Source organism: Artibeus jamaicensis, unplaced genomic scaffold, assembly GCF_021234435.1.
Source record: "Artibeus jamaicensis isolate MK-2021 breed Jamaican fruit bat unplaced genomic scaffold, CSHL_Jam_final contig_563, whole genome shotgun sequence".
Taxonomy (NCBI): domain Eukaryota; kingdom Metazoa; phylum Chordata; class Mammalia; order Chiroptera; family Phyllostomidae; genus Artibeus; species Artibeus jamaicensis.
Window position 1 is genome coordinate 81,072 of NW_026521889.1, and position 23,069 is coordinate 104,140.

Sequence of the window (23,069 nt, forward strand, 5' to 3'; positions counted from 1 at the left end):
CCTTTCCTTCAATGTCCTTACCTTCCTAGGCAGAAGGGTAGCACCCAGTGAACTGGCCTTTCCCTTCTTGCTTCTTCATGCCAGCCCCAGCCTGGTGAGAAGAACTGCACCTCCCAATGCTTTCCATAGCAAAACTTACCACTTCCACAGCAGTATGGGCCCAGCCCTGCCATGGTCATTGATGTGGTGGGAAGACACTAATATGCCTGCCTTGTCTCAGGGCAGCAGCCTAACAAACTACACGCAGTCACACATACTTGCTCCTGTTTATTTCTCTTCCAGTTTGACTCCATGTACAGAATCCATTTGTCTCCGCCTGAAGAACTCCTGGGCTGATCCCTCTTCAGTCATTGCCTGTGTGGGAGAATAATGTTTGCTTAAAGCCCCATTTTTGGAAAAGGCTCTGTCAATCAGATACTCCTTCAGGTGAAGTGGACCCTCTGTCTTATGTGTTGGAGCCACAGGCAACTCCTGCCACATAACACACTCTGGCACCATCACATCCACTCTGAACAAGGTGAAGCCTTGGACAAAGATGTGGAAATCTTGACAAGAAAGAGAACCTCATCAGCACCTGGGTCCTCTGAAATATCCTCCATCCATGTGTTCCACATGTTCTTCCAGGAACTCTTCTCAGGGACCAGTGTTCACAGGGGCAAGGCTGCACAGGGCACTCTTGGGAATATCAAAGGAAGCTGTGAGGATCAAGGGAAGACACTCTGCTAGGTCTATCTCCTAGGTGCTACCCACTATGCTGCCTACACCCAGGTGGGGATGGAGGTCTGAGGACACTGGACAGGCCAACTGTCAAGGAAGGGCAGGTGGTGCAGAGGATGGGGTGGTGGGCCTGGAAGGAAAGGTCAGGAAGCAGAGGCAACCACTCACCACTGACTCCCAGGGGCTCTGGACATGCGCACTCCTTGGCAAAAGTCACACTTCCCCTGCATGAACCCGATGTGCAATGCAGTCCTCCCAGCATCCCCTCTTACCCTGATGACCTGGTCACCTGAGGCCCTGGGCTTTAACAGCCCCAGCCTGAATGGGTCCATGAGAGAAAGAAAAGGCCCAGCTACCCCAAAACCTCGGCCCAGTACCCAGCCAAGGACTCTTCACCTGTCCTCTCCTCGGACCCCTCAACTGCTGCCATCTTCTTCCTGTAGTACTTCAGGGGATTGAACCACAGGTCACCACAGATGCACTGGAAGAGGGCACAGAAAAGGTCGGGTGGGCAGAGCTTGGATCCCCATCCCACATTACTAGGGACCACAACAAGGCCTTTTCTGACAGTGCCAGCGGGGCCGCACCTCTGCAATCCTGCCAGAGCCTGCCAGGCTGTGGTCAGAGAACCAGTTGAAGAAGTTAAGGCTGCTGTTGTTGTGCTTGCGCCTGTAGGCCTCCTGCTCATACCGCTTGTGCCACTGAATGGGAGTGGAATAGCAGGACCTGTACCCTGCAGGAAGAAAGTCAGGTGAAAAGGTGATACTTGTTAATCCTCGCCACTCAGCTGAGGCCTGGAAAGGGACCCAGTCATCTCCTCAGAGCCTGCGCCACTGTGTCCTTGGTTGCAGGGACACACACTGGTACTGGCTAGCCGAGTAGCATGGGCTCCTAGGAATCCTGTGAGTGTGGAATTCCCCTGGCCTGGTGGTGAGAGAAGACTTTGCAAATGACTATGGAGGTACTGGAAGTCAAAAGTATATGTTCCTTTCGCTCCGGGATTGTCTGGGATTTGCAGGTGGGAGGATGCACAGGATACTCCTGCACAGGCATCAGCTTCTGTCTGGGACCTGGTCCATCCTGAATGGCACCGCTTCCCAGTCCCTGGGGCTTTATTTTCTTACCCAGGGCACACCCAGACTCCCTGACTCCTTCATAGGGAAGGAAGGCCTTGCTGTGAAAATGCCCTGGGGCTACATCCCTGCAAGGCCACCTCACACTGGTCGTATCTTCAAAATTCAGGAGGTTTGTGACCATAGTTCTCACTTCATAAGAAGGCATAATCGAATTGCTTGTCTGTGCCCCTTCTCCCACACATCCCAAGAAAGACACCAAGTGTGCATCAGTGGGCCATCTCCATGCTGAATGTAGATCAAAGGTCACCTTTGGTCACCTGCCCTGGCCTGTGTCCTGCGGAACTAATGGCAGCTCCTAGGGTAATGAGTGCTGTTCACAGGAGGCCATGTCCCCTGAGGAAGAGTGGAACCCTAACCCAAAGGGAAGGCTTAATGTCCCTGGACGCCATAAGTAGGGGGCACCGCATTCAACCTCGGTTACCTTCCTGCCTCAGTGAACCAGGGAGGGGGCTGAGCTCCTGTGTCGAAGTGTGAGGTAGCCTCTGGCTTTGTGTAGCCCTGTGCCAACTGAGCCTTCCACCAGGGGTCTTGCCAAACACAGCTTCACCTCCTCACTGCATTTCCCTGTGCTTCTGACCCCCTTGCACAGTGTCCCTAAGTGTACTTTGTTGCCCAGGACCCAAGGCCTAAGAGGCTGAGAGTCTCAGCAGAAGACAATAACTCACCCCTGTCTCTGAACCACTGTGTCCACCCTGGAGAGGAACTCTTGCCATCCTGCGTGCTACCTGCTCTTAAGAAGTCAAGGCCCATCTACTGAGGACCACCTTGAGGGGTCTCACATGCAGAACAGTGAGCACTGGACACTGGAGGGCCTCAGGGGCCAGAGCCTTTCCTTCAATGTCTTTACCTTCCTAGGCAGAAGGGTAGCACCCAGTGAACTAACCTTTTCCTTCTTGCTTCTTCATGCCAGCCCCAGCCCGGTGAGAAGAACTGCACCTCCCAATGCTTTCCATAGCAAAACTTACCACTTCCACAGTGGTATGGGCCCAGCCCTACCATGGTCACTGATGTGCCAGGAAGACACTGATATGCCTGCTCTGTCTCAGGACAGCAGTCAAAAAAACTCCACACAGTCGCACAAAATTGCTCCTGGTTGTTTTTCTTCCAATTTGACTCCACATACAGACTCCATTTGTCCCTGCCTAAGGCTCCTGCGCTGATCCCTCTTCAGTTATTGCCTGTGTGGGAGAACAAAGTTTGCTTAAAGCCCTATTTTTGGAAAAGGCTCTGTCAATCAGGTACTTCTTCAGGGGAAGTGGACCCTTTGTCTTATGTGTTGGAGCCTCAGGCAACTCCTGCCACACAACACACCCTGGCACCATCACATCCACTCTGAACAAGGTGAAGCCTTGGACAAAGATGTGGAAATCTTGACAACAAAGAGAACCGTATCTGCACCGGGGTCCTCTCAACTGTCCTCCACCCATGTGTTCCACACATTCTTCCAGGACCTCTTCTCAGGGACCAGTGTTCACAGGGCAAGGCTGCACAGGGCACTCTTGGGAATATCAAAGGCAGCTGTGAGGATCAAGGAAGACACTCTGCTAGGTCTATCTCCTAGGTGCTACCCACTATGCTGCCTACACCCAGGTGGGGATGGAGGTCTGAGGACACTGGGCAGGCCAACTGTCAAGGAAGGGCAGGTGGTGCAGAGGATGGGCTGGTGAGCCTGGAAGGAAAGGTCAGGAAGCAGAGGCAACCACTCACCACTGGCTCCCAGGGGCTCTGGACATGCACACTCCTTGGCAAACGTCACAGTTCCCCTGCATGAACCCGATGTGCAATGCAGTCCTCCCAGCATCCCCTCTTACCCTGATGACCTGGTCACCTGAGGCCCTGGGCTCAAACAGCACCAGCGTGAATGGGTCCATGAGAGAAAGAAAAGGCCCAACTACCCCCAAACCTCGGCCCAGTACCCAGCCAAGGACTCCTCACCTGTCCTCTCCTCAGACCCCTCAACTGCTGCCATATTCCTCCTGCAGTACTTCACGGGACTGGACCACAGGTCACCACAGATGCACTGGAAGAGGGCACAGAAAAGGTCGGGTGGGCAGAGCTTGGATCCCCATCCCACACTACTAGGGACCACACCAAGGCCTTTTCTGACAGTGCCAGGGAGGCCGCACCTCTGCAATCCTGCCAGAGCCTGCCAGGCTGTGGTCAGAGAACCAATTGAAGAAGTTAAGGCTGCTGTTGTGCTTGCGCCTGTAGGCCTCCCGCTCATACCGCTTGTGCCACTGAATGGGAGTGGAATAGCAGGACCAGTACCCTGCAGGAAGAAGGTCAGGTGAAAAGGAAACTGCCAGCAACCAAACCCATTCTGGTGCCCACCTGCACAGGGTACTCTCACACACCTGTCAGGGTGATGAGGTACTCCTTGACAATCACATCATTGCGGAAGTAGGGGTTCCTGCGGAAACAACAGCATGATCTTGCAGCGGTCACTGCCTTTTTCCACCTGCAGGGTACAGTGGGTCAGGAGGCTGAGATCTCACTCCAGGCACTGGCCCTTTCCTCTTTGCAGGCACAGCTCATTCTCCCAAGGCCCCTCCCTCTGCCCCACATTCTCTCACAACCTCACCTTCAAGTCAGTCATGAAGCTCAGCATGCTTTCATCTTGCTCACTGATCATGGCTGACAACTCAGGGTGGTTGACAAACTGCTGTTGGTCAAGGAGCCTGCAGGTGGAATGCTGGACAGCAAGAGGGTAGAAAGTGGAGCTTGTGTGCAGAAGAGCATGGTGTATCCTTCCCTCTCCTGCCCCTAGGACCAGTCCTTGCTTGCATAGTGCTAGGAGGCCCCCCAGAGCCTGATATCCTGACACCACCTGCACAGACCCAGACCTGCTCCTTTCCCCAACCATCCCCTTCTCCGGCTCATCCTCTGGTGCCCAGGCCTTGGCAGGATATGCTTTCTTGTCCAGAGCACACAATGCACATGCAGGCCCATGTCCTGCAGCACTCCTGGCAGCAGGAGCTGGGCAATGTGGTCTCTGTGAGCCTGGACTGCACTGCTAGCACAAAGATGAGGCAGGTCCCCGCCAGTATGTGTCAGGCTGCCTTCTCTACCCTGAGCTTCACTGCACCATGTCTAAGACCCATGAGCTCTTCTGCAGCACATCTAGGTTGCTCTGAACTATCCCAGCCAGAAACCTGTTTCCACCACTGCCCCTGCACACTGCGATGTCTACAATGCTTCCCCAAGGATACAGCTTTGGCCCAGAATCCACGCAGACTCTGGATAATGGAGCTTCTGAGTTCCAGGTGGGGCTTTCTCCTCTGCCAATTCCTTTGCTGGAGGCGGGAGAAGGCTCTCCTGGCTTGCTCATTCACGGGCTCCATCTCCAACTGGAGCGCCTCTAGCGCCTGCACAGGGGACCAGCTGAAGGGGCCCCCAGGCCCTGGACCTGGTTGCTCCTTGTTCACTGATTTCCGGCCTTCTTCCTTTCTTTCTGCCTGTGACCCCTCCTCTGCCTCCTCCACCACCTGGCCCTGCAGCCTGGAGCCCGCCCCCTCCATCACAGAGTCTTCCCCAGCTGCCCATTGGCCCTGAACCCCCTGCTCCTGGTCCCACTCCCCAGCTGCCTCTGGCCCCCCTGCGACCTCATCCTCCTCTTCCTCTGCTAAGGAGCCCTCAGCCAACACCTCCTCCTGCCTGCCCACATGCAGGTCTAGCCAGACCTTTGCCTCTGACCCCAAACTTTCATCCTCTGCCCAAACCTGCACCACGTGCATGAGGTCTGCCCCTTCTGCCACAAACTGCTCCCCTGATACCAGTGCACTGTTGGGTCCCTGCTCCTCCTCCAATAGCTCAGCCATGGAAGCACTCTGCTGGACCTCAGGCTTTTCATGGTCCCCCAGCTGCGACTCAGCCAACACAGCCTCCCCTCTGCCCACCTCATGTGGCCTCAACTCCGCACCTGCTGCTGCCACACTTGCACTCCCTGCAGCCAAGAGACTGTCCCCAGACACCAAGATTTGGTCCACTGCCAACGCCTGGCACACGTGGTCCAGTCCCAGTCCCAAGTCTACACTGCACAGCCCCTGGGCCCTCACCTCCACAGCATCACCTTCCTGTGCCAAGGCCAACAGGGAGTCACAAGCACCCTGGGCCGCGACACCCGCCTCGGCCTCCATCATCCAATCGCCCCCTTTGGCGCCCTCTGTCTGCTCCAAGCCTTCCTCCCAGCTGCGCCAGACCCAACCAAGAGGACCCAGGAGGCCTGTGCAGCAGCCCTGCTGGAGGCTAACCCGGCCCGCCTTCAGAAGTGGCCCTGGCCCAGTTCCCGGACAACCTCACAAAATGCCAACCAACACAGTGGCCACTGTCAGGGGAGCCCTGAGCGCCATGCGCAGATCTTCCAGACAGGGATTCCGAGCCGGCCCTGGAGCTGAGGACCAAGGCACATGCGCACAGGCCTTTATGCCCAGTGGGAGCATTGACCCCTCCACCGACCCCTCTGCCCTCACCCAGTGTCGCATGCTCTGCACGCAAGTCCTGACTGCCACAAGTCTCCTCCAATCAGTGAGGTGGCCATGGGTGCCTTCTTCCCAGGCCCTACCTGACAGCGCCTGGCAGGAGTTCCCTTCCTCCTGCTGCTGCCCCGAGGTGCCAGCGAAGCCAAGCCCACCCTCAGAGCCCCTTCTGGGCTTTCCCCCCAAAAGCCCCTGCCCCACACCCGCACAGGGTTTTCCCACTTCTCAGGCCTGCTCACCACCACCAAGGGAAACACCCTGCCCCTTTCTCACTCACTAGTTACCCTTTTCTCCCCCACCCGTCTCCTTGAAAACACCGTTTCTTTTCTGTCTGCATCAGTGTAGCTATTCTGCATGGGCGGTGCTGCTGGAATCACCCCCTAGGGGCCCCCTTCTTCCCCCTCCTCTGCCATAGCAGAAGCATCTTCAAGTATCACGCATGCAGCACGCATCAATACAGCCCTTATGCTCCTCTCAGGGCTCACAAAATACTCCCTTGTAGGTGGCCTGCAAGGCGTGTTTACCAGTTTTGGTTATTTCTGCCATAGGACCTTGGCCACCCTGTTTGTACAAGTCTTGGAGGACCTGTCTTCAGTGATCTGGCGGTTGCAGATTGCAGTGTAATGCCCCAGTCAGAAGGTCCTTCTGCATTGTTGTTTATGGAATGTCCCCTGGTTTTCAGAGCAGCTTCAGCATTTCCACCTTTGTGTGGTCAGTTCACAGGATTCCAGTTCCCCTACCTCCTCACCAAGCCTTGACACATGCCATTGCAGAAAGTATAGCCTCCCTAGCAGTAAAGTAGAAGCCCAACAGCATCTGAGCATGGTTTCAGTGTGCATTTTGCTGGTGAGCATTTCAACTGAGCTCCACCTCACTTGCTTTTGGCTGCTTGCATGTCTTCTCTGGAGAATCATGGGTTAAAAGGTTGGCTATTTAAGTTTTGGGCCTTGTTGTTGGTCAGGGTTTCTACCCATGGAGGATCTTCCAATGTGTGTGTAAAGATTTCTGCTCTGTTCACTGCAGTTATTTATGCAGGGGTTATCCACATACTGTAGACAGGAAACATAACCATGATATGGGTATTGTCTTTCCCAGGCTGAGCATTGCCCAAAATATACTGGTATTGTAAGTATTTTTCCCTTTTACAAGTAGCTGCTTGCAATTATTTACTTGGAAGTAGTTAGCACTTTTTGTTTTAGTTTGGTGATTGTGATGGCTATGGTGTGTTTTGTGACAAAGACTCCTCAGAATACCCAAGAGGAAACTCTTACAGAGATTCATCTGGGTGTTATTGTAAGAGTTCAGTATTGGTTTGAAAGTGTAGCATTAGTTTTTGTAAGCCAGAAGGTTTTTTACTCAAAATTTACTCTCATCCCAGAATGGAAAACTACCTGTATAATGCAGTTTTCATTCCTCCGAAGTTCTTAAAGTATTTTTCTAATAGCTCATTTCAAACAATAGATTAATTTGAGGAGTAAGGAGACAGTCTCCTCTCTTTCCTGAACTAAATGTATGTTGTGCATTCAGATGTTGCTGACACTGTCCCCATTTCCCTCTCTCTGTCCACACCCAGGTAGTTCCTGGCCCCTGGGCCCTGTGACCTTCACCATATTTGGGCCTGTTTCCATGGCCTTTGCTTATGTGTGCTTTGGTTGATGTATATTTTAACATATTTACAGAACATGGAGTGTTTTTCTGGGAGAACAAAGCTCAGGGAGAAGTTGATGTTCAATCCATTTTCACAACATGGGCCTGTGAATACTCACCTTAAATCATCAGGTTAGGTTGGAAAGAATGACTGTTAAACTTTTGTTTTTTCATTAAGTGACCAGCCCCTTGACTACTTCACCCTAGCTGCCTTCTTGAACCAGCCTGTGCTCAGGCTGTTTAAGCATATGGTCCCGAAGCATTTACTCGGGGTCATGGTGTAATGATTCAAAAACTCTGGGGAATGGAGTTGACAGCTTGCTTTTGGGGCATTAACTTTCAGGTCACCTGCGTGCATCACCACCATCAGGAAGGCCCCCTCTGATGTCCAGTGGAAGCCAGGTTTCTGAAGACTGGTGTGGCAGCTCATGAGCTGATTATAAGGGAGGACTTGAAAATTACCCAAGCAATCAGCAAGATAAATGTTCAAGGGAGGGGTGAACATGGCAGCAGATGAGGCCATGAATTTTCATCCAGTGTGTGGCTGGTTATACCCTGCTGTTGCCATTCTCAAAGAAGCTCAAAAAAGGGGCTTCTGCCAAGGGAGGTGGTGGGGAAGCTGATTTAAAAGGGGTTATTGAGTATAATCACTGAAGACACTGAAATGGAGAATTGGCTGACAGTGAGCAGGGTGAAGAGGGGAGGGAATTGCAGGTAGAAATGGTGAAAGCTTTGCAGGAACAAATATAAAGGACACATGGGCAATAAAAAAGGGGGGTAGAAATGGGAGGGAGGTGGGGAAGTCTCATGGAGTGGCCTGGGGTGGGGGAGAAGGCAGAAAACTGTACTTGAACAGCAATTAAAATTGAAAAAAATAAAAAAGAGGTGTTGAAGCAGATATTAGAAAACAACACTGAGTCCTGTACCAGGGTTCCCTTCCACAAAGAAAAGCCAAGTGCCACTTCTCTGGTCCCTGGGCATCATTACTGAAAGGGATACCTCAGTCTGGGGAAGTCAAAGGAGTTGAATTGTTCGAGGTTGTTTCATTAGTGCCAATTTAATGGAAAGATTAGAATTTAACTGTTCAATGGCTATATGTTAAAATTTTCCAATCAAACCTTTCCACAAACTGTGACTTCTTCTGATTTTGCTTCTGAGACAAGCCTAAAAATAATTTCTAGGGAGGGTGAATTGCACTATTGGCCTAAATGTGCTCTCTGGAACATCACTGCCTTCAAAACTACCGTATTTTTGGACTATAAGATGCAGCAGCCCCCAAATTAGAAAAGAATAATGGTTAGTACTGCTGTAGTTGAGGTCTGTATGCATGTACATGGGTGAAATAGGATGCCAATTATGTTATTAAATATTTCACCACTTTTTTTGCTTCAAAATTCTTTTCCTCTTCTTTTTCCTTTGAAACCTCGGTGCGACCTATGGTCTAAAAGATATGGGGAACTGCTATGTTTCTTTCCCATGCCTACTTTTCTGCTTTATATTTAGGGAAGCTAAATAAACTATATTTACCTCTTTGAAAACCTAACTGCATGAAAAGCTTTCAGGAAGCCTGTGGCAAGGCCACAGAACCACCTTTGCCTGAAACTGTGCTATTTTGATTGTCCTTAGTTTTTTAATAGAAGAGTGTATGTGGCAAGAAAAGCTTGATATGCACACATACAAATGGTTTGACAGATCTAACATGAAGCTTCCACGTTTTTATTGAAGTTACAGCAGCACATGACTGTGAGGGAATAAGGGCATTTACACCAATTTTCCCATAAATACAGGGGGTGAAGTTAACTTCCCTCACTAAGTATCCAATGAAAAAGAAGGCCAGAGTCCCCAGATTGAAGAATGTTGCATTTTGCCGTTGTTTGTTAATGTTTCTTGAAATGTGTCCAAATTCATGTACCTGAAAGGGTTTCATGGAATGCTCTCACAAGTAGTAATTTAGCTAGAAGTGTTAGGATTTTTACCAGTGACTTTAAGAGATGTCATGAATAGGAGTGCATTTGAAAAACTCATTTCTTCTTGGGAACTTGAGTGTATAAACTTTTCTCAATGACTTCCAGGTTGAATTTACAAAATTGTCTGAAAATTCTTGGTTTCTCTAAGTAGTGCCTTTCTTCCTGAAACTGTATTAGTCAAATTACTGGGGTGGCATGAGTGCTGGAACCTCAGTTGGGTAAGGACTTAAGAAACTAGCATATTAAGTTGAAAGGTTAGTGAGTACACACTAAGCAATGAAAGAGCAAGCTAGTATGTTTGGATGCACCAGGGACTGAGACGTACAGAACGAGAGTTACCAGGTAGGCATGGGCATGGACACTCCAGCACAGAAGACAGAGTGAATCCCGTTGTCTACGTGTACATGTTTCCAGGTGGGATCTGGGAATATGAGCAGGCACACTTCATAAATCTACAGCTGTCTAAAGACTGTGCTCGACACCTCAATGCATACAACATAATATAGGCAGAAAGGGCTAGGAATTGCAAGTTAAACAATACTGGGGGTGCAAAAAACAAGCCAGTTTTCCTGAGTGTACACCTAACTGGGGCTAGTTCCCATGGTGAAGCATTGGTGATTCTTGAAAACACTGACAGAGTCATGAGAGAGGAAGGACCTCTTTCTCTACCTAAACTGTGAAGGTCACCCATAGAAGCATATTGAATTTTATCCAAGTGGGAATGCTGAAGAAGCAAGAGAAATGCAAGTATTTCTGAAAAGAGCCATCAGAAAACTGCATATAGAAGGAAATCTGTACTGAAACTTATCTAGGAATAAATCATCTAATTCAGCCCTGCAGCATGACTGCAAGACTGATACCATATGATCTCATCTATAAGCACAACCTAATGAGCAAAACAGTCAAGCGAGTACAATAGAGCCAGACATTGGTACCATAGAACAAAGACACAGGGAACCACAGGAGGAGTTAGGATGATAATCCATGAGTGCATGATGTGGAAGAGTCAAGCAAAGGAACATGAATAGCAGACTCATGGGCATGGACAATGCAGGTGGATTCCTGTGAGAGTGGGAGGAAGGGCGGGCTGAGTGGTCAATGTGTGAAACGGGTGGGCAACTGTGACTGAACAACAATAAATTAAAAACAAGTAAGTCAGGAAAAACAAGAAAAGGTTAGGAATTGAGTGTTCAACAATACCATGGGGGGTGAACCTGGGAAAGATGAAGGAGCCTCTGCATAAGCATTGAAAACCGCCAATACAAACAAGGTAAATTTAGTTGAGTGGGAACGTTGAGCAAGCAAGGGATGAAAGTATTTCTTACAGAGCGACCAGAAAAGTTCACATGGAAATGATATTTCTTGGGCGCTCTATGTAGGGTATGGTTTCATTCAGCTGGGGAGCATGGTGGGGAGCTTGAGCAAGACTACTATAAAGTTTCAGGAATGTCTCTGCAATGGAAAAGCTTTCTTCACTGGAGGGAACTGGGTCTGCATGTGAGTGAGGCTACATGATGCATTAAATAGCCAGAGTCACAGACCAACCCCGTGAAAACAATGGGCTTCTGCCAGTGGGCCTTGGTCCACTTCAGAAGAAAGTATTCCCTCTGGCCTCCAGCACTGTCAGAACGCAGCTACCATTGCAGGGCCTCCAGTGCTTCTAGTGTGGCTGTGCCCTGCCCCCATCTGACTTCTCCTCTGCCCTCAATGGGGCCAGTTCTGCAGCCCACTTCTTGTCCCTGTCTCCACTTCCTCCACTGCATGAATCCCCACGTGTCTGCAGAGCCTGATCTGCACCTAAGACCTCTTTAATGCACTCCATCCCCCCATGTGTTCACCACTTTCCTCCACTGCCTCTTCTTAATGACCATGGTTCAGTGGTGGGTGGGGTGCACAGGACACATACCCAAGCATACCCAAGGTGGCTGTGCAGATCACAAGAGGACACAGCTGGGGCTTCAGGAATCTCGCACGCCTCCTACACATGTGCGGGAATGCAGGTGGGAAGAACACTGGGCAGGCCACAGGTCAAGGGCTGGAAGGTGGGCCAGAGGGTGGGGTGCGTGGCCTGGAGGGAGAGGTCAGGGTAGCCGATTCAATGAGTCATTGTTGGTTCTGAGATACTCTGGACATGCACAGTCCTTGGTCCACCTCGGGCTCCCCCAGACAGGAGGCAACTTGCAGCACACCAGTGATATGGGGCAGGCTCCCATTTGGAATGGAATGGAGGTCCACTCCAGGCTTCCCACTTTACCCCAATGACCTGGTGACCCTGGTCCCTGGGCCTGAGCCCTCCCTGCCTCAGTGGGTCCCAGGTGGGGAATAAAATGGTCCAGCTGCCTTGCACCCCTCCACAGACTGCTGGCCATGGTTTGCTCACCTGTCCTTTCTCCCCCTCTTCTCCTGCTGCCCACTTCCTTACATAGGACTTCAGAGGATTGGGGCACAGGCCATTACAGATGCTCTGGTAGAGGAAACAAAAAAGGCTAGGAAGAAAGGAGCCCTGATCCAAATCCCGACTGCTGGATAACAACCAGTGATCTCCCTGGACCTGCCAGGATGGCCTCACCTCTGCAATCGTGCCAGCATGCTGCCCAGCTGTGGTTAGAGAACCAAGCTATGGTTAGAGAGCTCAGGGCTGCTGGTGTGGGGCTCTCAGCTGTAGGCCTCTTGCTCCTCATGCTTGTGCCATGAAGTGGGAGGGCAGGAGGACACCCTAGACCCTGCAGGATGAGGGGCAGTTGAAAGAGGACTGCCGGTGTTCACCTTCAACCCACTAGCTTCTGCCACCCATGCAGGGAACCTGCACCCATAGCAGGGAGGCTACTGAGATAGTGCTTCACAATCTCATCATTGAAGAAGCAGGGCGTACTGGGAAAAAGCAGCAGGAGCTGGCAGTGATCACCGCCTTCATCCACCTTCAGGGAAGAGTGGAGGGGGAGGGAGAAATGCCTCTCCAAGGTGCCCACCCTTTCCTCCTCTGGCCATAGGCGATCCCCCCAAGCTGCCGTTCCCAGCCCCCACCCTCTCCTCCGCCTCCCTCAAAGCAGCAGCCTCACCTTCAAATGGATCCTGAGACTTCAGCACATGTTCCTCTTGGTCCCTGATCACAACTGTCAGCTCTAAGTGCCTGACAAAAGGCTCCAGGTCAAGGAGCCTGCAGCCTGGGTCCTGGGCAGGGAGCGGCCAGGAAATGGGAGTGTGCCTGGAGAACAGCCTGGCATCCCATCCCCTGTGTTTCCCCTGGACCCCGCCCTTGTCCTCAGAGGGCAGTGAGGTCCATGGTGGCTCCTCCTTTGCTCCCATGGTAGGCACAAACACAGACAGGCTCCTTTCACACACAGCCCCCATGTGTGGCTGATGCTCCCCCACCTGTAGCTGTAGCCCACATTCCTGGCTCTGATGCAGCAGGTGGAACTTCCAGCCCCCCTCCTGCATCGTTCATTACTTACAGAACGACCTGTGCAGTACAGACTTTGTTCTGTCTCCAAATCTGGCTTGCACTGTTGTCCTGAAGGTGAGGCATGTCCCCAGAGGTTGGGTGTCTGGCTGAGGTCTCCACCCCGAGCTGTTCTGCACCATGTCTGAGCTCCTGAGCTTTTCTGGGAAATGTCTGTATTCATTCCAAACTGTGCCCACTGGTAGCTCCTTACACCTGCCCTATCCCTGACACAGTGGTTCTCCCATTGCAGCACCCAGGACACAGCTTCCACCCAGAATGCACGCACCCACTCAATGAAGGTGCCTCTGAGTCCTGGGTGGGGCTTTTGCATCTAAGAAGCCCTGCACTGGAGCCCAGAGAAGGCCCTGCTGCCTAGCTCATGCTCAGGCTCCATCTCCAACTGGAGCACATATGGAGCCTCCAGTGGCAACCAGATGCAGGGCCCAGGGGGCAGAGGCCCAGCCTGCTCCCCTTTCACTGACTCCTGGCCTTGCTCCTTTGCTTTGGCCTGGTGCTCACCCTCTGCTTCCTCTGCCCCCTGACCCTGCTGTGTGTGTCACTCTTTCTCCCACACAAACCTTTCCCCAGCAACCAATTGCCCCTGCATCCTCTCCTCCTGGTGATTCTGCCTCTCCCTGCTCTCCCTCCCCAGGGCTTCATGTTCCTCCAGTCCTTGAACAAACAGCACTTCAGCCTCTACCCCCTCCTGCCTTCCTACTTCTACCTCTTGAAAATATCCTCCCCTACTACCACTCCCACTTCAGGCCCTATACTTCCCAATGCTGCTCCTGCTGGCTCTCCTACTGCAACAGAAGCCCTGTCCCCCCACCACAGATGCTCTTCAGTCACCATCTCCTCCCTCCACAGTTCCAGATTCCACAAGAGATGCTTCCTTGCCACCAACACTTCAGCCTACCCCACGATCTGTGCCACCTACAGGAACTCATCTCCATTCAGCACAAACGGCTCCACTACCACCTATCCACCCTCTGGTCCCTGTGCCCCAACCCACAGCTCAGCCCTCTAAAGTTCTTGCTGGACCTCAGTCTCCTCTTCCTCTTGCAGGTGGTCTTCAGCGACCACCACCTCCTAGGAGCTCAACACCAGTTCCTGTAAAATCTTTCCCAGTACTCTGGCACCTTCCCCCAACCCCTAGGCTCCCACTGCTTCCTGCTCTGTGTCCCCTGCTGGACCTTCGGCTCCCCCTCCTGCAGGATTTGCCATTTTGCCAACAACCACCTGCTCAATTTCTGCCTCCAGATCTGTGCAAAACGCCTCCTTGTTCGCCCCACCTCTATTCCTCTGCTGACACTTTTCCAAAGATCCTCCCTTGCCACCACCAACTAACTACACACCCAGTGCTAACCTCTTCCTTACAGCCATCCGCTGGGGCACAACCTCCTGCCCCACTACCAGCTCCTCCTTCACTACTTTCACCCAATGCACTTCCCTCCTCCTCACAGCACCTTCTCCCTGAGCCTCCTGCACACCCACTTCTTCCTCCACACCATCACCATCTGACCCAGGGCCTCATCTCACCATTCCCTCATGTGTCTCCCTGCTGGTCCTCCAAACTCTCCTTGTCCACCACATCCCATGTAGTCCTACTCCAACTCATAATGGAGTTCCAAGTCTGCATGCTGCTGGGTTTCCAGTCATCAGCCTCCACTTTGTTACAGGGAAAAACCAAAACCGTACTCTAGGCCACCATGTCCACTTCTACCAACACTTCATTCCCTGACCTCCCATCAGCAACCTGCTGGAGGTCCTCCATACAGCTCAAGTATCTCAGCACTGTCCCCACCCTCTGCCTTGGGGCATGTCATTTTGGCCCTGATTCCCACAGGACCCAGGAAGCATCCTCCCCAGGTGGGGCTGAAGCAGGTGGCCAGGCCCTCCTACCTGCCACTGCATCTTGGAGCCCTGAGGGACTCTGGGCACATCAAGTGCCCATTGGGAAGCAAAGGCACTCTGGGGAGCCCCAGTAGCAACAGGATTTGGAAACACAGCCACTGCACAGAGGGACAAGCCCAATGCACACTGAGAGGCAGGCCCCTACCAGGATTCCAGCTGATGACCCTGAGCTGAAGCTGCCTGGGGGAATGAACAGGGTGGTAAAGTCAGAATGTGGCATGGAAGGGGCCATGGTGAGACACGGGAGGCTGTAGGCCATGGCCTATTTATTCATCACACACCTCCTCCAGTCAGTGCTGGGACCACGTAGGTCAGGATTCCACATGCACTGCAGGTGTGAATGTCGGTCCGTCTGATCTGCTTAATAGTGGCGCGTGGCCCTGCTACAAAAGACACGGAGACAGAAGCACTGCTGAGCACTTTATGTCTCCTTCCCCGTCACTCAGGAACATGACAAAAATCTCTCTGCATCCACATCCACAGGCCATGCCTCGGGCAGCCTTTGCTCCTGTGCCAGAAAACCACACAGAATCCTTCAGCCATCCCTGGCACGTGAAGGCTGAGCCCAGGCCATGTCCTCCCTGGCCTAACTGCATGGTCTGCCCTGCTCACTCCCACTCCTGATTACCCCCTAGAACTCACTCCCAAACAAGCATGCCCACACCTGCACTCACAGGCACCAGCACACTCCCCAAAGTGGTCTGGGGCCACTCTGTGTCCCAAGGTGTCCCCAGTCATTGCACTGTGCCCTTTCAGGACCCCTCCTCCCCTTCCTCCCCCAGGATACCCAAAGTGTGCTGCCTGGTGCCTGATGCCACCTGCAGTAATTACTCCTGCAGGGATTGGCTGAAGGAGCCTGGGGCCTAGACAGGTAGGCGGGGCTGTGGGGGAGAGAGGAGGTGCAGCATGGCAGGGCAGGACTTTTCCTGCACAGCTGGGAAGGGGGGGCAGATACAGATGGCCCACTGAGTGCTTCGGGGCCCAGGTAGGGGAGCGCCCAAAGTGCCAGACAGAGAACTGCAGAGATGCGTCCAGGTCTCCTGCTTCCTGCAAGCACTCCCTGAGCACAGGGGCTGTCCCCTGCCATTTGGAACATTCCCACAAGCCACATGGTGCCCTGGGGTAACATCCAGGTTTCCTGAGCCGGAGCTTTCCCTCCTGTTTCTCAGGGGAGGTTTCAGGTGAGCAACAACTCACCTGTGAACACCTAGTGCACAGGCTCCTCCGCCAAGGGTCCTGTCTGGGCTCCCTCCACTGGGGCCTTCCTACCCCTCAGGTAGTGCCTCAGGGGGTTGGGCCACAGGTCCTCACTTAGGAGCTGAAATCAAAACAGCCCACAGAAGGGCTGTCCCAGACAGCTCTGCACAAACCCGGGGCCTCCAGCATCACCATTTCTGACCATGGCCAGAGCAGCCTCACCTCAGCAATCTTGCCCGAGCCTGGAAGACTGGGCTCTGACAGCCAGTTGAAGAGGTTGACACTGGTTGTCATGCCTGCGGCTGGGTGCCCAGCGTTGGTAGTCCCAGAACCAGTTGACTACAGTGGAATGAGTGGCCCTATAGCCTGAAGCAGGGGACCTGCTAGTGTGGTTCCCTATTGCCCAGCTTCCACACCACCTCCCACCTGCCCCACCCCTTCTGCTTGCTCTCCCACACCCACATCCAGGAACCCCATCTCACCTGCAAGGCCCAGACGATATTCCTTGATGATCACTTCATTCAGGAAGTAGGGGTTGCTCTGAGAGAAGAACATCAACCTGCAGTGGTACTTCGGCCCAAACAGGTCCTTCACCTGTGGAGACGTGGTGGCAGGTGCACTTGTCCCTGCTGCCTGACTTTGCCTGCTTGCTGGAAGCATCCACCTCTCTTGCCCTCTTCCCCCTGCTCCGACCACTCGCACCTCGAACCCAGGCCCCCACACTTGCCTGCCCCTGGGCCACCCCAGTCTGACCTCCAAAGTGATCAAGTACTCAAGCATGTCTTCGTCTTGCTCACTGATGATGGCTGATATCTGGGGGTGGTTCCGAATCTGCTCTTTGGTCAAGAAGCCTTCAGAGCAATGGGATGCACAGCTGAGAGCTACGGATTTCCACTGAACCGAAACAGAGACTGCCATGGCCCTCCCACCAGAACTGCACCCAGGTGCCCTCTTCCTGTCCCATTCCAGGCTGCCTTTACTCACACAGGCTCTCCAGTCTGGTACCCCTGGGTTCATGCACTCCCCAGGCTGCCTGCAATGTGACCGGAGAGCCGGCCTCCAGACCCTCCTAGACACCTGCCCCTCGGGAGGGTGTGCTGGTGCAGATGCCTCAGGGATCAGGTTCTCTGCCCTTGCCCCTTCCCTGGCCCTTGGGCTGCCAGAGGAAGCAGTGCACAGGTTCCCAGGAAACTGCGCCAACACGCAACAATTTCTAGAGACCTCTGCCTAGCATGAAGGCAGTGATCCCTCTTTGGAACTCTCCCAAGCATGTGGGTTGCCATCAAAAGGGTGTGTCTGCGTGTTTGTGTGCCTGCGGGGGCCCGAGGATGCACCCCTGAGTGTGCCTGTGGAAGGGGGTGGGGGGTGGGAACAGGCTCTGTCGCCTGCCCCCAAACCTTCTTGGGACCTGCTGTCTGACAAGAACACGTGAAGGAAGGCATCTGGAAGGTGGAGGCGGGCAACCGGTCTTTTTCCAGGAGCTCCCAGGCTCAAAGTATCCTTTGGGCTGTTGGGTTGCTGTGGATAAGTGTGCCTTGGATATCTGCAGTGCAGGAACAGTAGCTCATGCTCACGCGTTCTGCTCTGGTGCCCAAACACAGCCTTTCAGGCCCTGCTGGGCCCTCATGTGTAGCTGGGTACCTTGCCCACCATACATTCAGTCTGGCCCCTGTCCCAGGGCTTCCTGTGCCCATGCAGGTGCCAGGCTCTTCCCTCCTCCCACTTCTCCTCCTGGCCCTCGCACCACATCTGGCCTCCTGGACCTTCCCTACCACCACCCCCAGGGAGCATGGGGACGGATGTGGCTTTGGCCCAGAAACCAGGGATACACTGAATGATGCATCTCCTGCGTTCTAAAATGGGCTTCCGCCGGTATGCAGTGGTCCGCTTCACCCGAAGGTAGTCCCTGCGGCCTTGGGCGCTCTGGGCCCTCAGCTGGCACTGCAGGGCCTCCAGCGCCTCCAGCGCCTCCACTGAGGGCCAAACGCTGCTCCCACCTGGCTTCTCCTCTGCCCTTAATGGGGCCGCCCTCGGAGTCAACTCCTTTTCCCCAGTCCTGACTTCCACAACCTGCAGGAGACCCCGCATGTCCCGCACCAAGCCCGTCCCCTGTGCCACCCTCTACCCAGCCAGGCTCGCCACCTCCAGCAGGCCCCTAGGGCCCGGCCTTCTGCATAACATTCACACTTCCCTTTGCAGGAATCCTTGGCCAGCCCACCACCACCTGGACTTCAAGGCCGCCCCTGCCGCCTTCCATGATTCCCATGAGCTGCGCTTCACTGCCAGGGAACCCAGACAGCCCTGTCACCTGGAGGGCCTTGGCAGGTGGTATGGTCACCCCAGTAGTGCAGGATGCAGCGCTGACTGTGTGCACAGCTTCACTCGCCATGTTTCCAGGCTCCAGGGCTGGGCAGCTGCCCAGGGGCACCACCCCTGCTTATCCTCCTTCTGCTTCCTTTGCTAGACACTGGGCCTAGGCAAGCCCAGGCCCTGGTGCCTGCAAGCAGGACTGGTTTTCAGTCGCCCCCTAGTGGCCAGGACGACCAGGGCTCTAGGAGCAAGCTGTGGCCATGCCCAGACTGCTCGCCTCCTCTGTCTTCCTTTGGCCCAGGCTACTCTGGGACCCACCTGTCAGCCCGCTTCCGTGGGCCACAGAAGCGGGCTGACAGGTGGGGCAGCTACCCCTCTCAGGCATCAAGGTGATGTCCACCAAGTGAACCACCTGCCCTTTTCGGGACCTTCCCTGGCCATGGCCGCCTGCTGTGTGTGTTCTCCAGGTGCTAACCAGAGCCTCTCCCTACCTGTTCCCCTCTCCCTGGCACTTTGGCAGGGTCACACTGAAACACCAAGTGAGAGAACCAGGGACACACGTCCTGAGAGCAGGAGGTTTTCCTGCGAGGAAACCCCTGGCAGGTGACAGCGGCTGGAATGGGGAAAGCCTGTGCAAGAAGGAGACTCTGGCCTCCCCTCAAGAGGGAAAAGCGCCCAGAAAAGGGTGCATTTGGTCTGACTGTCCATCTGTCACCTTCTCTCTGTTTCCTAGTTCCCTCCCTCTCCCTGTCTGTCCTTGCCCCCAAGGGTCCGTCCCCTCCCCACCTGGGGGTTCCAGTGACCTATAGCAACTGCAGTGCCTGAAGTAGAGAAGGCAGCTGCTCCTTCCAAGTTTGGCCCCTTACAAACAGCAACCCTCTCCCCCTCTGCCCCAGTGACTTGGCCAAGTGTCACAATGCAGTCGGGAACTCTCTGTGGCCAACTCTTTCTACATTGCTTGTCTAGGGGAATCATGGAGAGGCAGGTGCCTCCTTTTCAAGCTGCATTGCTGCAGGATAGGAAGTGCTTCTGGCCCTCTAAGAGCAGGACTGGAGATGTTCAGTGTGCCCTCGGTGACACAACCAAGACCTGAAGATTCAAAAGGTGCGACCAACAGGATGACCCATATTCCTGTCAGACTCTGGTGCCATTGCAGGCATTTCTGCTGCACACAGAAGAAATGGAATCGTGCCCACCTGGTGGTTCTATTGAGGGTTTTCTAGGTGTTTTCTTGCATGAACACTTCAAGGGTTCCCATCAACCCTTTACTTGCAGCCCAACTGACCACAAGCATAGGAAGAGTCCTCACAAAGACCATCTGTTGTATTATTTTATATATACCAGCTCCTTCCATTGTAGCATGTAGTTCTGGAAAGTGGGATGTAGTGAGACACTGTGCAAGATGAGCCCAAGGGCTTTGACCTCTGTGGAGTCCTCCTTGGGTAAGGTTTCATCTTTGGTTGAGAAGAATATAAACTGTGCGTCTCGGAGTGACCTAAACCCATTGGATGTTCTGTTTCCTTGTGGGATGCTTTCATGTGCTTACACGGGTTTCAATTTTCACCTCCCTTGTGACTGGTGGCTGCATGGTGTTGCCCTGCTCATCTGCCTGAACACAGCTGGCCCTTAACGGCCTCCCTGGCCTGTAACTGCACACAGCACACTGTGCGCCCATACTACCGCAAACTTCTCTGTAAGGCTAACACACAGCATGAACTTGGCGCTGCCTGTGAACATCCCTGTTTCCCATAACTGCTCCTTCTGCTCTTGGTAGCAGTTGAACCAAGTGGCAAATGCCACCCCTCTGCTGTCATGTCAATGGCAGATGTCTAAGAGCAAGGGCAGTTGTCTAGCTCTTGACAACTCCATGCTAGATAGAGAAAAGTGGATCATTAGCCAATCTCAAGCCACCCCTCCACCCCCATTTTCTGGGAGGGTACCCTGTGTCTGTCTCCTGCATTAGGGGCAGGTCCCCATGGCCCCAGCCCCTGTGTCCTTCCCTCCTTGTCCCTGACATTATCTGGGAGAGAGGAACAAGTGCTTCAGGCCTGCCTTGCCAGGATCCCTACATCCAAAGACCACTCTCACCATCACACAGGCAGAACTCCATGCACCCTGGATGCATAGATGCCCATCCAGCTCATCACCTGAAAATGGTGCAAACTCTTCTGCAAAGGATGCAGAGATAGAAGCACTGCTGAAATCTGTGTGTCTCTTTGTGTCACTCATATATGCTTAGGTAACTTTCTGAATCCACAGGCCATCAGGTTGGCATTCTCTCTTCCCATGTGAGAAATCACACAGAATCCTTCATCTGTTACTGACGTGGGAAGTCTCTGTGCAGTCCCTGTCCTCCCTGTCCCAGTTACATGGTCTGCCTGGCTCACCTCCTGCTGTGCATTGCTCCCTAGCCATCCCAATAAAAGGAGCATGCCCCCAACTGCACTCACAGACAGGGACACACACTGAAATTCCTCATGTGGCACATGGTGTCTCTACTCATTTCACTTATGTGCCCTTTTTTGACTCTGCTTCCTTTGAGTCCCTGAGGACGTGAATAGTGTGCCATGTGGAACCAGGCCACTACTACCATGATGGTCCTGGTGGAGGCAGCTGGGGGGGATTAGCATTTCAGTGACAGGAGGTGGCACAGTTGGAATTTGCCTGGAGCACTGGAAGGAGGACCTGGGGGACCCAAGGCCTATGAATAGTTTGCGGCTCAGAGATAAAAAGGCCAAGGTGTCAGAGGTAGAATTGCAGAAATGTGGTGAAGAATCCTGCTTCTGAAATAGTGCCCTGGCCCATTCACATGAAAGCCTTAGGTGCTTTGAGATTTCCCTTCTCCCTCTGTGGACTCTCTATCCCCTAGGGCTTTCCACTGCCCATTGCAGCATTCTGAGCCACCTTCTGGTGACCTAGGGTAGCCTCCACATTTCCTGAGCCCAACAAGCTCTGGCTCCTGTTTCTGAGATATGTTTCCCTCATGCAAAAGCACACACAAATGCCCAGCTTTTCCGCACATCAGCAACAGTTTCTGCTCCCAGCCCCTCCCACTGGTGCCTTAATACCCCTGTGGTCATTCCTCAGGGAATAGGCCACAGGTCCTCACTTCTGAGCTGAAGCCAAAACAGCACAGGCCAGGACAGTCCTAGCACTCCCTAGCTGGCACCCGGGGCCTCCAGCCTGGCCACTTCTGACCAGGGCCAGAGGAGCCTCACATCATCAATCCTGTCTGAGCTTGGGAGGCTGTGCTCTGAGAGCCAGCTGAAGAGATTGACAGCTGGGGACTGCATGTTCATAGTTCCAGAAATCGGACTAAGGCAGAATGAGTCTCCCTGGGGGTTCTGGCCCCAGGAGACAACTTAGAGCACAATTCTTCCTGGACTCTGAAGAGAGTAGACATTTTGTAGCTGGAGTGCCTTTTGGTTTCCAGGAGTTGAGGGTTTCCTGCTACCTACTGGCACCCACATGTAGCATTTGCCCCAGATCATATCTGCTTCTGATGAGGGTTTCAACAAACCCCATTATGGAAAAGTGCTTCCCCATCATGCACCAAAGTTAGATGAGGAACATGCTGTTTTCTCATGAAAAGGCTTGAGAAAGGGAGCAGAGAAAGAAACCATCTGTGCCTTCTTATGTAGTGGAGGCTCCTCAAAAACTTTCTCAGATTTCACGATCCACACAATGTCTGTGGGACTTCTGGAATGGCCCACGAGGGTCGTTGGCCTAGGGTATGGCCTTTCTTTCCTATTTTGGGATAAAGATACTAGCATGCCTCATTGACAGAAATACTGGGAGAACTCTGCAAAGTTCATTGCTGAGGACTATTGGCATATGTAGGGAATGGGTGTCAGTAATTGTGTGTGGGTAGTTGTGGGTCAGTAGTTGTCTTCAGTACACTGAACTGACTGACCCTTTGACATGCGGCCTGAGCACGGTTCCCATTGCATCCACCTCTTCTAAGCTCAAGAGGAAGGATCTCACTGCATCCTGTTAACAACACATGGGTCAGTGCCTTAGGTCATCTTGGCAGAATGTGCCAAGTTCAAGTTTTAAACCCATGCGTCCAAACCTCCTAAACAAGTACGGGGTCCCCATTCAGAACAGAAGCCCTTCAGGCATGAAGTTCAAAACACAGGGTGGCAGAGCTCAGGCACTAGTTGTGCTTGGCCTAGTCCCGTTCGTACCCCTCATTTGCCTGTGAGAAGATGCAGTGCTATGGAGTGCACTGTGGTCCAGGAAGAATGAGCCATGAAGGCAGATT

The 23,069-nt window shown here is 53.2% G+C and overlaps 1 protein-coding gene across 1 annotated transcript in view; it reads right to left on the reverse strand.

The window, feature by feature from the left end:
- Positions 1 to 18,583, reverse strand: part of LOC128628173 (testis-specific Y-encoded protein 3-like) — a 51,290-nt gene extending 32,707 nt beyond the window's left edge. The window contains 5 exon segments of the mRNA XM_053670355.1: positions 1,114 to 1,198; positions 1,300 to 1,450; positions 16,978 to 17,089; positions 17,249 to 17,329; positions 18,302 to 18,583. Of these exon segments, the coding sequence (XP_053526330.1) occupies positions 1,114 to 1,198; positions 1,300 to 1,450; positions 16,978 to 17,089; positions 17,249 to 17,329; positions 18,302 to 18,583 (711 nt within the window).
- Between the last annotated feature and the right edge of the window lie 4,486 nt (positions 18,584 to 23,069).